Genomic DNA, 15,692 nt, shown 5'->3' with positions numbered 1-15,692 from the left:
TCTGAATAGATAAAACAGAGTTAGGGACTTAGCCATAGTAATAGTTGTAGTCTCCAAAGTTAGGTACTTCTTCAGTCTACACCATATACTTGCATAAACAAGCATGGTAAGCTGAAAAGGTGACTGCTTTATAGTCTTTATCACATACTTCTAGCTTCTTTTTAAAATTTTTTATTTTTAGAGATGGGGGTCCCATTCTGTTGCCCAGAGTAAGGAGTGCTGGATTGAAGTGGCATGATCATAGTTCACTGCAGCCCCAAACTTCTGGGCTCACGGGATCCCCTCACCTCAACTTCTTGAGTAGCTGGGACTACAGGCACATGCTACCACATTCAGCTAAACATTGCTAGCTTCATAATTATATGAAAGTCAGAATGAAAATGAAATAACCCATCAAAGCTTGTATCTTATACAAGTATATTTAAACTATTTTATAAATGGTCTAAGAATTAAATATAAAAGTACACAAAATATGCTTCCTACCACCAAGAATATAAATTAATGTTTCACAAGAAAAATAAGGCAACAGAATTAAATAATTTTAGTATTTTTATACAACTATACTTTGGTGGAGGAACACATCTCTAAGTGTTAAGACTGCTATTTATTCAATAAAGCAAGCTGATAGATATTGAACAGGCTTAATATTATAAGTAGAATATATATAAGCTCACAATACCATCAGGTAGATGATCAGTAGACACTTTCTGCATGATGCTGCTTGTAATATTAGTCACTGGAGTATATCCAAGAATTAGATTAGAAAGAGTAAATTTGTCCATAGGATTAAGTTCTATATTAGGCACTTCTTCATATTTCTTATTTGGATGCATCATGCTAATTAATATTAACCAAAATAAAAAAAATAGTGGAAAAAGAATTTCCTACAATAAAAGAAACAATGTGATTACAAAATATAACAATGGCAGCAAAAGTCATCAAGATTTCTTTGCAAATAATACTAAGAAAAAACAAGAAATTTGGTTGTCCTTTCTTATGAATAAAAAGTAAAAGCAATTCTATCCCAAAAGAATTATTGTGCTGAACACCTCATCAAACCCAACATGCATATTAAATTACTTTTTCCTTTGCATTTAGTTTTACTGAAATATTTTAAAATTCAAGTCACATAATAAATTAAGGTGACATAAAAGATAACATTTAAACATCTTAGATTATTGACATAAAACATAATAAATTTACTCATATAATTTTATCTAAAGCAATTTACCAAACATCCCTATATGGATTCACCATAAAAATGCCTTTATTCAATTCTGAATTAGAAATCATACTTTAATTATACCTAAATGTATACTATCAAAACCATACTTAATTAAATTCTATGGTCAGTTTTAGTAGAAATGAGCTATTATATCATCTTGCTGTTTAATTGTTTTACCGGTTTCAGGAGAAGATGAATAATATATTTTCATCCTTTGAAATTATTACTAGGCTGGTTAGCCAAAGTTCTTCCTTTCTTTTACCTTTATCAAAAGTAATGTATGCTGTGGGTACAAATCTGTGTCATAATATTAATACTCATGGGCAACTCAATCTAGAGTCCATAAAATATGAAGTTGTGGGGAATAAAACTCTGGAATCAAAGTTATTTTGGAATGTTAGTTCATGAAACTTAGGAAACACATGCCCAAAAGCTCAAAATGAAGCACAGATGCTAGAAATTAACTAAATATAGAAATTATTATTAAAATTTTTAACATTCAGAAAGCATCAGGTAATTCAGTTATTTTTCTGTGGCTAACATGGCAAGCTTTTACTTTACAAGCAAAGAAAAATAAAATAATAAAAGTATATTTAGCAAAATAAATAATCACTTCAAGATAGAACATATCAAGCAAAATAAACTGCAAAAAAGCATAAGAAAGAGTTAACTTACCTGAACACTACTCTTTTTGGTTCTGCATTTAATTAAGTAATTCTTTAGTAGAAGTGTTCTGGTCTGTCTCCAAACTCCCACCTCTCTAATTGCAGTGGGCATGTTTTCTGAATAAACCTATTAAGGAGGAAAAACAAACAAACAAACCTGGAGCCACACAGTAAACTGCATGTAATTTTTAATGGCAAAACAAGCAGATGTTTCAGTCCCAGGTAAGATGGATCAAGCATACTCCAAGCTGTCTCTCCTAGGAAACTGGACAGAATGCATGGAGCAGCAATCCATGGACTCTGAAAAGTAAACAAGGCATGTGAAATAGGGGAGAACAGAATTTGAAATACCACCGTATCAACAATGGTACTTTTTCTCCTTTGATATCTCCCGAAACGCCCACAGAGGCAGCTCCAGAAGAAGGCTTAGCTTTGAATTGAGGAATGAGCAAGGGAAGTCTTAATGCTCAGGGAGAATGTACAAATAGCAAATCTTTTTTTCTTTTCTGAATTCTCCTGTATCCCCACACGCAAGCAATCCCATGGTAACAGGGCCAGACTACAGTAAGGAAAGCCTACTGCAGCCAACACTCTGAGGCAGGAAAACCTTTCTCTCTATTCAATGGAGCTATGGTTGTAAGAGGATGAGGCCAATCCCTTTTGCTTTTCTTCTCTACCTCCTACCATTGGGCCCTGGATATGGTGGTTGCAGTCACACAAGTATGTAACACAATGGAGAAAATAAACACTAGCTATCTGGCTGGAGGATGGAAAGAGCAGCCACAGGGAAGCAAAAAGTAGAAGGGGGAACAAATAGAAAGAGAGCTCAGGAAAGCACTCTAAAAAGTTGTTTTTAATTCCTGTAATAACTCTCAAGCTGGACATACATAAATCCAATCCTATTATTGTGACAAAGACTTGAGAAACTGAACAGAGAGACCACTGTTCAAATCCAGACTGTTCACTGCAAGGCACACACAAGACAGACCAAAAAAGTACTGCAAAAGCTTTTGAAAAATAAACTAAAATGACAACTACAGTTCAAAGAATGTGGGTAGAAACTTATGACCTGAACCTAACCTGGTTGACAGTCTGTTAAGAGAAAATATCAACATTTTCCATAGGTATTAACACAAAACTCAAAGTCTCATACAATCCAAAATTACATGGAAAATGAAGCATGTAGCAAATAGCTGTTCGGGCGCGGTGGCTCACGCCTGTAATCCCAGCACTTTGGGAGGCCAAGGCGTGCAGATCACGAAGTCAGGAGTGTGAGACCAGCCTGACCAACATGGTGAAATCCCATCTCTACTAAAAATATAAAAATTAGCTGGGCATGGTGGCATGCACCTGTAATCCTAGCTACGCAGAAGGCTGAGGCAGGAGAATTGCATGAACTCGGGAGGCAGAGGTTGCAGTGAGCCGAGATTGCGCCACTTCTGGTGGCGCCAGCCTGGGCGACAGAGCAATACTCCATCTCAAAAAAAAAAAAAAAAAAATAGCAACTCTACTAAGAAAATAAAGTCAAAGATACCAATGCTGAAATAATGCAGACTTTGAAATTATCTGATAAAACTTTTAAAGCAGCTATTTAAGGGCATCAGCAAACAATCGAAAGTACTCTTGAAAGCAATGAAAAATAGAAAATCTTAGCAAAGAAACAAGACCTAAAGCAGAACCAAATGAAAATTTTAGAACACAAAAACACAGTAAGAAATAAATACAAATGGAAACTTTAGAACAGAAAAACACAATAATAAATAAATAAAACTCATGGAGTGGCTCAAAAGCAGAATGAACACAACCGAAAAAGAGTCAGTAAACTTGAAGATTATCAATAGGCATTATCCAATCTGAACAACAGAGAGAAAAAATATTTTTTTAAAAAATAACAGTGCTTCAGAAAACCATGAGACAGGCTGGGCACGCTGACTTATGCCCATAATCCCAACACTTTGGGAGGCCAGGACGGGCAGATCACCTGAGGTCAGGAGTTCAAGACCAGCCTGGCCAACATGGTAAAACCCCATCTCTACTAAAAATACAAAAATTAGCCAGGTGTGGTGGTGGGCGCCTGTAATCCCAGCTACTGGGGAGGCAAGAGAATCGTCTGAACCCAGTAGGAGGAGGTTGCAGTGAGCCAAGATTGTTCCACTGCACTCCAGCCTGGGTGACAAAGCGAGACCTTGTCTCAAAGAAAAAAAAAGAAGAAAAAAGAAAACTATGGGACAATAACAAAAAGTCTAACTTTCATATGATCAGATATATAAAAGGAGAGGAGAAAGAGCATTAATGCTAAAAAAAAAAAAAATTAAAGACTTAATGGCTGAAAACTTCCAATTTAGCAAGGGATATAAACACACAAGTTTCAAGAAGGTTGGTGAAGCCCAGAAAACATAAAAAAAATCCATGCCCATACACATTATAATTAGACTGTTGCAAATTAAGACAATAAAAAACCTTGAAAGCAGTCAGAGAACAATGATGTATTACCTACAGAGAACAATAATTTGAATGAGAGCAGACTTCTCATAAGAAACTATGGAGAAACTGGAATACATTGCCGGTGGGAAAGCAAATGATTCAGATGCTGAGAAAAAGTTTTACCATATGACCTCACAATTCCACTCCTAGGTATACACGTAAAAGAAATGAACATAAGGACTCAACTGAGTACATGTTAACACACATGTTCACACATGTTCACAGTAGCGCTATTCAGAATAGCAGAAAGGCAGAAACAGGCCAAATACGTATCAACAGATAAATGAACAAATTACGACATATACATACAACTATTATTCAGCCATAAAAAGGAATGAAGTGGCCAGGTGCAGTGGCTCATGCCTGTATTCCCAGCACTTTGGGAAGCCAAGGCGGGTGGATCACTTGAGGTCAGGAGTTTGAGACCAGCTTGGCCAACATGGCAAAACCCCATCTCTACTAAAAAAAAATACAAAAATTAACTGGGCATGGTGGTGCATTCCTATAACTCCAGCTACTCAGGAAGCTGAGGCAGAATTGCTCAAATCTGGGAGGCAGAGGTTGCAGTGAGCTGAGACCGCACCACTGCATTCCAGCCTGGGCATCAGAGCAAGACTCCATCTCGAAAGAAAAAAAAAAAAGGAATGAAGTACTGCTATATGCTACAATTAAAATGAACGTACAAAATGTTATGTCACATGAAAGTCAGACTAAAACGGTCAAATATTATATGATTCCCTTTATATGAAACTTCCAGAAAAGATAAATGTAGGGACAGAATGCCAACTGGTGATTGTCAGAGGCCAGGGAGAGTAAAGAATGAGGAGAAACTGCTTACAAGGTAAGGAGTTTTACTTTGGAAATAAATTTTATCTTAATAAATTACTTTAAAAAATAAAACTGAATGATCTAAATCATTGTACCTATCACAGGTCCAGTATCCCTCTTTCAGGGTACATTTACCCTTTGAAGATCCTTGAAATCCTTTCTGCCTGTGGACCTCTATTGGAGCTATCTCAATTCTTCAAACAGGTTTCATTCCAGCTGAACTCAAAACAGAAGTGGTCAGAGTCTCAACTGCAATGTCCACTGCCCCTATTCAAATACACTCAACCCAGTAACCTAGGATCTCTGCATACTAAGAAGTATTGAGAAGACAGCTTGGGGGAAATAAAAACAACAAAAAAAAATCCTGTTAAACCTTCCAGAGAAATTGCTGTGCCTTGTTTTAAATAAACCTATCTAGTGGGGCCACTGCTGTAACTCTCCTTCAAAACAAGGACCATCTGTTCCAAGCTGGCGTACCATCTACACCTAGATAAAGAAAACTCACAATTTTTTCTTTTTTGAGATGGAGTCTCACTCTTTTGTCCAGGCTGGAGTGCAATGGCACAGTCTCGGCTCAGTGCAACCTCCGCCTCCTGGGTTCAAGCAATTCTCCTACCTCAGCCTCCCAAGTAACTGGGATTACAGGCACCCACTACCATGCACAGCTAATTTTTGTATTTTTAGTAGAGATGGGGTTTCACCATGTTGGTCAGACTGGTCTCAAACTCCTGACCTCAGGTGATCCACCTGCCTTTGCCTCCCAAAGTGCTGGGATTACAGGCGTGAGCCACCACACCTGGCCCATAATTTTTGAGAGGCAGTTTGTCTTTTCCAGTAAATATATATAATTAAAGTTTGGCTTAAATGAGCATCTTCTTTATATGCACAGAAGGAAGACTAGAAAGAACTGTTTAAATTGGCAATGGAATTAAAGACAACTTTTATTTTATTCATGCTTTTTTTCTATGTATTACATAGTAAAAAAAGTAATTAAACAATTAGACATACTGTAAAAATATTAAATAAGTAAATTAAAAACAGAAAAACAAAAGCAGTCAAGAATAGAAGATACATTAAAATAAATTCTTCCAGCATTCCATTCCAAGGCATCTGTGAACCTGTGGAGTAGACACCATGAGCAAAGCTTACCCTCCCGAGTTGAAAAAATTTATGGACAAGAAGTTATCATTGAAAATTAAATGGTGGCAGACATGTCCAAGGAATATTGTGGGGATTTGATCCCTTTATGAATCTTGTGATAGATTAATGTGTGGAGATGGCAACTAGTGGGCAACAGAACAATATTGGAATGGTGGTAATGCAATGTAATAGCATCATCATGTTAGAAGCCTTGGAACAAGTATAAATAATGGCTGTTCAGCAGAAAAACCCACATCCCCCTCTCAAAAGGGCCTGTTTTACTATGATGTAAAAATTAGGTCATGTACATTTTCATATTAGACTCTTCGTTAAATAAACTTCTGTAATAGTCAATAAATAAATTCTTCTAACAGTCTCAACTATGTTATATCACATTTAGTAAAGAGTTGATAGGAAGGAAGGAAGGAAGGAAGGAAGGAAGGAAGGAAGGAAGGAAGCTGTACTCGTTCAAGCATTATTTGCTACAATACAAACAGAAACACTAACCTAATGCAGCATGAACATTCTCAAGTTACTTGCCAAAACACATTGGTTTTGTAAATGCTACTAAATTATTAATCCAATTTGAATGTTGGATGCTTAACTCTTCATTTTTATATAACAGACTCATAGAGTAGATGGATCCACAAAATTTTTTGCTTTTTTGAGAACTGCTTCCTGAACTCAAGGTTGAGTCTCTAAGGGCCTTGTCTAAAGAACCTGCCCACCCACTCCACCTCTCATCACAACTTTTTAAAGCAAAACTAAACCAACTCCCCAAACACCCTCCCAACACACACAAACCATCACCACCACCACCACTACTCTTGAGCTGTGTCAGTTAAAATTTCTCTTGGCAGAATTAACTAAGAGACCCATAGACTGGATGGAAGTCAAGGAAACTGAATTACATGAATGGCAACATTTAAGAAAGAAAGCTTATACATTCTTACTCTAAGCTTTCTTCTAATGTACCACATCTACTGTGCTCAAAACTTGATTTTTCTTCCTTGGAGTATGTGAAATGCCCTATTATCTTCCCAATATATTTTCATTTTCACTTAAGCTAACCAGTATCAGATTCTATTTCTTGCAAAAAGCATCTTAACCAATATTACAAAGGCACCAAAATTAACAAACACAAGAACTAATAATGCCCAAAGTAGCATAGGTTAAGAGTGTGACCTCTGAAGCCAAACCAACTAAACATGAATCCTGCCTCTGCTACATACTAACTTTGAGACCTTGGGCAAGTTATTTAATGTTTTTGTGCCTAAGTTTTATTATCTGTAAAATACAGCAATAGCAGTACCTACCTCTTTGGGTTGTTAAAATGACTAAAAGAATTAATACACGAAAAGCTGAAAATGGTGACTTGTACATGGCAACTAATTATACACGTTGATCACTACTGTGTATAAAAGTATAACTAATATCCTTAAAAGAGTAATAGAGAATATCATATTCTTGGAACAAGAGCAAGACAATTAAGAAAAAAGCAATTACAGAACTTAGAAATGAAATAACAAACTGATAGAAATAAAAAAGCACTAAAAGACGGGGTGAACTTCATTTAAAGACAAATCAGTGAGCTAAATTGAAGCATGAGTCAAAGAAACTCTACAGAATGAATTGCAAAAGGACAAAGAGAAAAAAATGATGAAAGTATAAACTCTGTCATCAAATTACACCAATGACTCAGTATTATGAATAACCTCAACAATCTGATTTTTCTTATACTCAAAAGCTTTAATCATATGAAAATATTAACTTTCAATAATCTTGAGCTTCAATTCAAGTTATTGAAACAAAAAAAAACCTCTTTAGCCCATGTGATTGCTGGTTTTCTTCATAGTATGAAATATATGGTTTAGCTGTTTGATTGAAAAGAAGGAAACATTCTTAACATTAATTCTTCATAAACCTTTAAACTTTAATGTTGATCTAAAACAGAAACTTCAAAACTATAGTCAGGTCTTTGTAAACTGACCCAACAACATACCTATTCACCCTCCTCTTTGCCTGCTGCATCCTCCAACCCGCCAGTCCACACTGTCTAAGCAGGCCCAATTTGAAAAGGGACATGGGGAATAAATAAGCAAGGACTGGTCTGCATAATAATGTAAAGCTAACTCTACCCTATAAATTCTTTGCAAATGATGAGGTGCTGGGGAAAATATTTGGCTTCCTTTTTAGGTGTCAAGACCACACTGTCTCTGAGAATTAATACCTGTCCTTTGGGGAGAAGATAGAGAAACAAGATAGAATAAAAAAAGGGGTGACTACAACTCTCACTGATATGGTAATCACAAAGGCCCCTCTCTTCACCCCATCCTCCACTGTTTTGCAGGGTCTGGAATCCCAAAGAACAATACTGACTAGCCTAACAGGGAGTTAGCGGGGGGAAACTGGGATGAAGAAAGAATGTGGGAAGGCAATAGTTTTCTATATTGACGAACACCCAAAAATAAAGGGTTAATATCTTGAGATGGGAGCAACTCTTGTGGATGAAAGAATGAGGTTTCCAGAAAGAAAGGTGGAGATCCACACAGCAGAGGTGACATGAAAGTGGTGTTCCTAACAGAAGCGTATATCTGAAAACAGGGCTGCAAAGTTATAAATGAGGCGTGACCAAAAAGGGGACATCTATGAAGGGTTTGACTTCTCAGGTGCCTTTTCTTGGGGTACAAGAAACCCCGTATTTAGCATGGAGCTATACATTTCCTCTTTCTATACTAAAATTCCAAAATTTTATAGCTTTACGTGATGGTTTTTGGAAGAATAAGAGAAAAACGCAGCAAAAAGATGCATGGCCTGCCTCAAGTTTAACTGTTTAAGTTTAATTGCCTCTAAATGGGAACAATCCTACAGACAATATCTAGGAGTTCACTCACTAGCGGCTGAGTTAATACAAGACCAAAGCAGAATTTATATGGTTCCAACTCAAAATCTTACCAATGAAATACTTTAAAAAACTTTTTAACAAAGCCAATTCTTAACTGTTAAAGAACAATGGCACAAAGAGAAATATGGGTTCAAAATTCAAAAAAAAAAAGTTATTTTCCATAGTTCTACAGCATACCTGAGAAATGTACTAAGTTTGTTGCAGGGCTTTAAATAATAATTACATGAGTTTTAAACACCTAACATGTCTAAAGATTTAATCAAATTTAACTTTCCTAGATAAATAATTTTCTAGATAAAATAATTTATACTAAATCCAATAAATTGCAAGAAAATTGAAAGACTACTAAAGCCCATCTTCCTCTTCTAATGTATTAATTGACTTAAAGACCAGGAGTTGCATAATCCAAATTTCAATATCAAAAATTAACTTCTTAATTTATCTTTAAAGTACTGGTTACTACGGCCAGGCACGGTGGGTCATGCCTGTAATCCCAGCACTTTGGGAGGCTGAGACGGGAAGATCATGAGGTCAGGAGATAGAGACCATCCTGGCCAACAGGGTGAAACCCTGTCTCTACTAAAAATACAAAAATTAGCTAGGTGTGGTGGCGGGCACCTGTAATCCCAGCTACTCAGGAGGCTGAGGCAGGAGAATCACTTAAACCTGGGAGGCGAAAGTTGCAGTGAGTCGACATCGTGCCACTGCACTCCAGCCTGGCAACAGAGCGAGACTCTGTCCATCTCAAAAAAAAAAAAAAGAAAAAGTACTGGTTACTACATTCCAAGTCCTACGAAACATATTTCACATCACTGAAAGTAATAAAAATGTACATAACCTTTAGAAATAATTGTTAGAGAAAAATTATTTAGGATGCATGAGTTTAATTAATTAAGAAATTTGAAAGCTATAAAGTATTTTTTAAAATCTAAGGTAGTTCTACTATTATACCTACTGCCTTTGTTAAAAGCAGTGCTTTCCTTAGAAGAGCCTCTCTCTTCCCCGCGCCCCACCCAAAAATCCATCACTTATCTAATGATACCATTATCTCCTTCAAATATTTTTAGCTAGTAAAACAACTCACTACACAGCAGAGGAGGTACTAAATATCTGTGGAATAAACAATCCATTTATTATGTAGCAGGTAAAATAACTTTAAATTTTTTAAATTATTTTCATATAGAAAGACCTAATTAAAAAACATATCCATGTTTATTTCTGTGAGAAACAAATTAAGATTATACCCTATAAAATAAATAAGTTGAGTCATCCTGATGTTTAGAGCCATCCTGATAACAAACGTGGCCAGTCACCTTCTTAGCATCCTTAAAAGATTTCCAGAAAGGCTGGCTGAAAACACATTCCCTACCTCCAACAAATGACTGTTAGAGGTTACTTCTCATCCACCTAAGCAGATGTAACAGAAAATGGATAGATAGTCTGTCTACTTGGGGCTTCTAAACGTTGTTTGGCACTGAGGAAGGTTGACTTTGGAGACTGGGTCATGACGCTTGACCTCTTAATTACTGACCTTTTTTTATACATGAAATTCCTTCCTTATTTTCTTGTTCCTAGATCAGACCAGATGATGCCAGGGATAAAAGACCCCTTGACTGTGATAAAAGACCCTTTGATCATTACATCCTTAATGTGAAATGTTAAATATACCCTTCCCCAAAAAAGAAACACTGCCTATAACTAATTGAATTGCTCTAACTATGCACTAACCTTGTACGAAAAATGGTGTAACCCTGTTAAGCATCCCCAGGCCTTGCCTATGTAAAGGACCCTCAAACCTCTCCACTTTGGAGCATTTACCCCTTCCTTTAGGAGTCTGTGTCCTCCTGTGTGACCATCCTCAAATTTTATGCTCAAATAAACTCAATTTTTAATCATATTGCCTAAATGTCATTATTAACATTGACATGGAGCTGATTATCACTCCTTTGTTTTACCTCTATACCCAGTAAATATAACTGTAACTGCAGTAACTATACCCTGTCACCATTATTTATTTATATATTTTCATCTTGAACTTGACCATGAGATCCTTGATGAAAAAAACAACACTGTCTTATTTATCTTTGCTTCTCTACCACCAATGGAAATATTATAACCAGTATCATCTTACCACAGATTCCTTTATCAAGGCTTCCTGAGAGTCCTTAAAGATCAAGGATGTGCAAACTATGATGAAAGAGGTGGGGGCTAAATCCAACCCTCAGTCTGTTTGGCACAGCCCATGAGGAACCCTGCTTCTGCATTCTTAAATGGTTGAAAAAAAAAAAGAATAATATCTTGTGACATGCAAAAATTATATGAAATTCAAATTTCAGTGTCTATAAATACAGTGTTATTGGAACACAGCCATGCTCATTCATTTATGTATTATCTATGACTGCTTTTGTGCTACAACAGTAAAGTTATTGAGACAGAGACCATACTGTCTGCAAACCTGAAATATTTACTATCTGGCACTTTACAAAAAGAGTTGGTCAACTCCTGTAAAAAGGAAGAAGAGGGGAAGTGAGAAAAGTGGCATATTCACTTAACATTTGCTGAAGGATTTATGCATCCAACATTACGAGGCAAAAAATAAATAAAGTTAGACACTGGCACTAACTCTGCAGAGAGAGAAAATTTAATATAATGTGATAAGAGAGAAAGAGCTTGGAAAGGAGTGGAATGGAATTTCCAGGCAGAAAGAAAAGAATGGTAAAGCTAGACTCCCAAACAAAAGGGCCTGACTTTTGTGAAGAACAGGGATACCTGCCATATGGCAGAGGCATAAGGCAAAGTTAACTGGAGCAACAGGTGCTGATGTATGTTCTAGATAACACGGTAAAGGCAGGCATTGGGAATGGATTATGAAGTTTCTGGTATCCAAAATTAGACACCCTAATTTGTGCACTCATATCTTTCCTCTACTGTACTTTTCACACCTACGAGTCATGTTTAATTTCCTAGCAATCACATATTTCACTAGTCCATCACTCTCCCAATCCCCAAATCTCCAAAGCTTCCATCTGTAGGATCACCCTCAGATTATGACCTTGAATCCTACTTTACTGAGAAAACCGAAGCAATTAAAAGAGATTTCCAAAATCCACCACAAAGTAATGTTATACATTTCAACAATGCGCCATTTCAGCCTAAACTGAAGACTGATTTCATTACAACTCTGAACCACAAGAACTTAAATGCAATCTGGTATTAGCTATATTTTTAAACTAAGATTTTTTTGGAATGAGAAATTAGGAACATATCTGGCACATGAAATAAACTCCTGCCTAGCTACATCATTTGCTTATCAATCGATAAAATAAAAGGACTATAAAATATGCCTTTTAACTTAAAAAGGGATAAATTATAAATGCCCTCATCTTCTCTATTGCTTTAAAATTTACTGAAAGGTGGTGCAATAATAAAACAAAATGCAGTCAGGTGCAGTGGCTCATGTGGCAATCCCAGTGGGAGGACGGCTTGAGCCCAAGAGTTCAAGATCAACCTGGGCAACATATAGAGAGACTGTCTCTACTAAAAAAAAAAAAAAAAAAATAGCTAGGTGTAGGGGCACACAACTGTGGTCCCAGCTACTTGGGAGGCTGAGGTGGGAGGATCACTTGAGCCTGGGAGGTCAAGGCTGCAGTGAGCCAAGATCCTGCCACTGCACTTCATCCTGGGTGATAGAAAAAAAAAAAAATGCTAGTTGTCAATATAATTTAACCTAAATTTTATGACAGTGTTTCTTGCTGAAGGAGAAAATAACAACGCAATGGTACACAGAGGACAAATCATCCAATAAATTTTCTTATACATAATAGGTTCTTAAAAGCTTGCCCTTAAAACTATTTTTAATCCAACTAATTTACATACTAGAAAAGTTATGACTTAGTACAATATCATAAAATTCTTTTATGCAATCACCCTCTCAACTAAACTCAAGGACAGAGATTATAAATTGTATTCATATCGGTACTCTTGGCACATAGTATAGTATCTGGAATGTAAAAGGCATGCAACAAACCAGCCTGGGCAATATAGCAAGACTTCGTCTCTGAAAAACAAACAAAAAATTAGCTGGGCGCAGTGACACACGCCTGTAGCCCCAGCTATTCAGCAGGGTCCCTTGAGTCCAGACGTTCAAGACTGCAGTGAACTTTGATCGCACCACTGCACTCCAGCCCAAGACGCTGTCTCTTTAAAAATAAGACATGCAATACACATAGAATGTACTAATAAATTTGCTGTTATAGTGAATGTAAGATTCCCCTACACTAAATCTGTTTGAAAGGAAATATACTCAAACAGCACATATGCAAAGATTAACGCCTCTTTAGTTTGATTTTAACACAAATACCCACAAAGCCCTAACTGCCCTAATAATGTTCCCTACTACGGAGTCTTCCCTAAAACACATACAATATTGCTTTCCGGGCAAACACAAAATATAATGGATAAAGCACCAGAATTAGGGTCTGGCAGCCCGGGTTGGAATCTCAACTCCATCCTTTTACTAGTTGAGACCTTAATAAGTTTCTTAACCTCTTTGCGGCCCATTCTCCACATCTGCCCAACTGGAATAACCCCCTCCAATCCTACAGGGTTGCTGTCAGAATTAAAAGAGCTAACACCGAGCCTGGCTCAAAGCTGTAGTCCAGCAAATACTTCTCTGCCCTTAGATTCCTTCGGAACGCCCTCGTAGAAAGTAAACGTGGTTATTATCTTCATTATTTTCAGACTTATTTATCTAAAACGTAAATCGAAGCCTGAGGAGCCCAGGGGAAACCCTCCTTCAGCTTAATAGCTCCAGCCTGCCTAGCTTTCCGATCCAATTAAGTATTTCCATGCCTGGAGCTCCTATTCCTGTTTTAGGATCAAGGAATTTCCCTCCCAAACTGTGTCATGAGATCTGCGCATTTTCTTCTCACTGATACTCCTTTTAACACACAAGGTAATGATCCGCGCGTAACCTCGCAGGGAAGAGCAAGCGCTCATTACCCAGCTGTTCAGACGGAAATTTACATCAATATTTGTTTTCCTTCTTTCCCTGAGGTTGCTGAGGTTGGAGCGACAGCGTCCAGGCAAAGGCAGTGTCCCGAAGTCCCACGGCCGGACCCGGTCCCGGGGGAGCCTCGCGGAGCCCCCGCCCCAGGGCCCCGACCCCCTCACGTCCGCATCCTGGGCGCCCCCACCGCATCCCCGAGGCTGGCAATCCGTGCTTCCCGGGAGCTGAGGAAGGTCTGTTTCCCTCAGCTCGCCGCCTCTGCCCGCTTCCGAGCCCGCTTCACCCCACACCTGAGACGCCGAACACCCCTTCCCTCCCCGCCGTCCCTCGCTAGCCAGCCCCTCCTCGTCCCCTCAACTCCCCCAGGGACGGCTGTCCCAGGCTTGCCTCAAGCGCCGCCGCCGCCCGCGACGCCCTGCTCACCTCAGGGCCCCAGCCGCAGAGCTGTCAGGCCTGGACGCGCTCAGTCCGTTGACTCAGTGCGGGTGACCCGGCTGGGATCTGTGCGAGGGCGCAGCCGCGCGCACTCGCGCGCTCCTGGCGCAGGCAGAACCGGCAGCGCGCCGGCCAACTAGAGAAGCTGGCGGTGCCGAAGTAGAGCCCCGCCTCCTGCAGAGCGCACCTGAGGGCGGGGCTCCTAGAAAACGCCGCTCAGCGTACGGGCGCGCTTCAGACGCTCGGCCCCGCGCGTCCGGGCGCACGCAGGCAAGCAGCGCGCCCGGAAGAGGAGCGCGGCTGAGGGTGGGGCGAGCGGTGGCGCTCGACTGCCTAGGGCCTCTGAGCCACGAGAGTCGGGCCTCGTGGCTCTTCCGCAGGGCCTTCCACGCCTGGGATCTGAGGGGATCTCGCCACGCTCTTTCTAGAGGCACGGGCAAAAACCACGACCTCGGGTCTCAGTGGTAAACCTGCCGCCTCTTAGCGGGTGACCTTGGCCCACCGCCCTCTTACTCATCTCCTCGCCCAGTCACGTCTCCTCACGCCCAGTCACGTCATCCTTGCCATCTGTCTCCTGGCATTTGGATGGGCCGCTCTGAACGCGTTTTGAGTCCTCCGCAGCCCTCTTCCTCCCGCCGCAGCATCTGGAGTGCTGTGGCCCCGTTTCCGTAACTCTTGCCTCCTCTCTCCAGCCTCCTCATTCGCCCTCACACCCCGACCTGGGACGTCCTCCCATTCAGGATGCTTGTAGTTCGCGGAGTGTCCTCATCAAAGTCTGGGAATGCGGCAGATGCTGAATTTTCCAAATGGCCTGAGACACATGACATCTGTGAGAGACTGGATACTGCACTTACTTTGCTAAAAATATAATCTAGTGTTTTGAGCTTCATTACCCAAAGTGACCTAAATGGGGTCAAAAGTTATTAACACTAACATTACATATTTTCCTCTCCAGATTTCTGTGTAGTCACATTCCCTTGCACAGACTTTTTTTTTTCTTCT

General features: G+C 39.2%; 1 protein-coding gene and 1 pseudogene across 2 annotated transcripts in view; one reads left to right on the top strand and one right to left on the bottom strand.

Annotated features, from left to right (window-relative positions):
* The window catches only part of ABCA5 (ATP binding cassette subfamily A member 5), a 90,330-nt gene extending 75,524 nt beyond the window's left edge, over window positions 1–14,806 (bottom strand). For both annotated transcript variants that reach the window (XR_004033426.1, XM_030828401.1), the window contains exons 1-3: window positions 14,679–14,806; window positions 1,901–2,017; window positions 680–884 (exon numbers count right to left, since the gene is read on the bottom strand). Coding sequence is in view for 1 of the 2 variants with exons in the window: in XM_030828401.1 (XP_030684261.1) it covers window positions 680–884; window positions 1,901–2,002 (307 nt within the window). In the remaining variant the exon portion in view is untranslated. The remainder of the gene's footprint in view (window positions 1–679; window positions 885–1,900; window positions 2,018–14,678) is intronic.
* Window positions 6,337–6,580, top strand: LOC115838404 (annotated as a pseudogene).
* Window positions 14,807–15,692: the final 886 nt, after the last annotated feature.

This window comes from Nomascus leucogenys, chromosome 14 (genome assembly GCF_006542625.1).
Source record: "Nomascus leucogenys isolate Asia chromosome 14, Asia_NLE_v1, whole genome shotgun sequence".
Classification (NCBI taxonomy): domain Eukaryota; kingdom Metazoa; phylum Chordata; class Mammalia; order Primates; family Hylobatidae; genus Nomascus; species Nomascus leucogenys.
The sequence above is the reverse complement of the archived record's forward strand: the minus strand, read 5'-3'. Positions and strand labels throughout refer to the sequence as shown.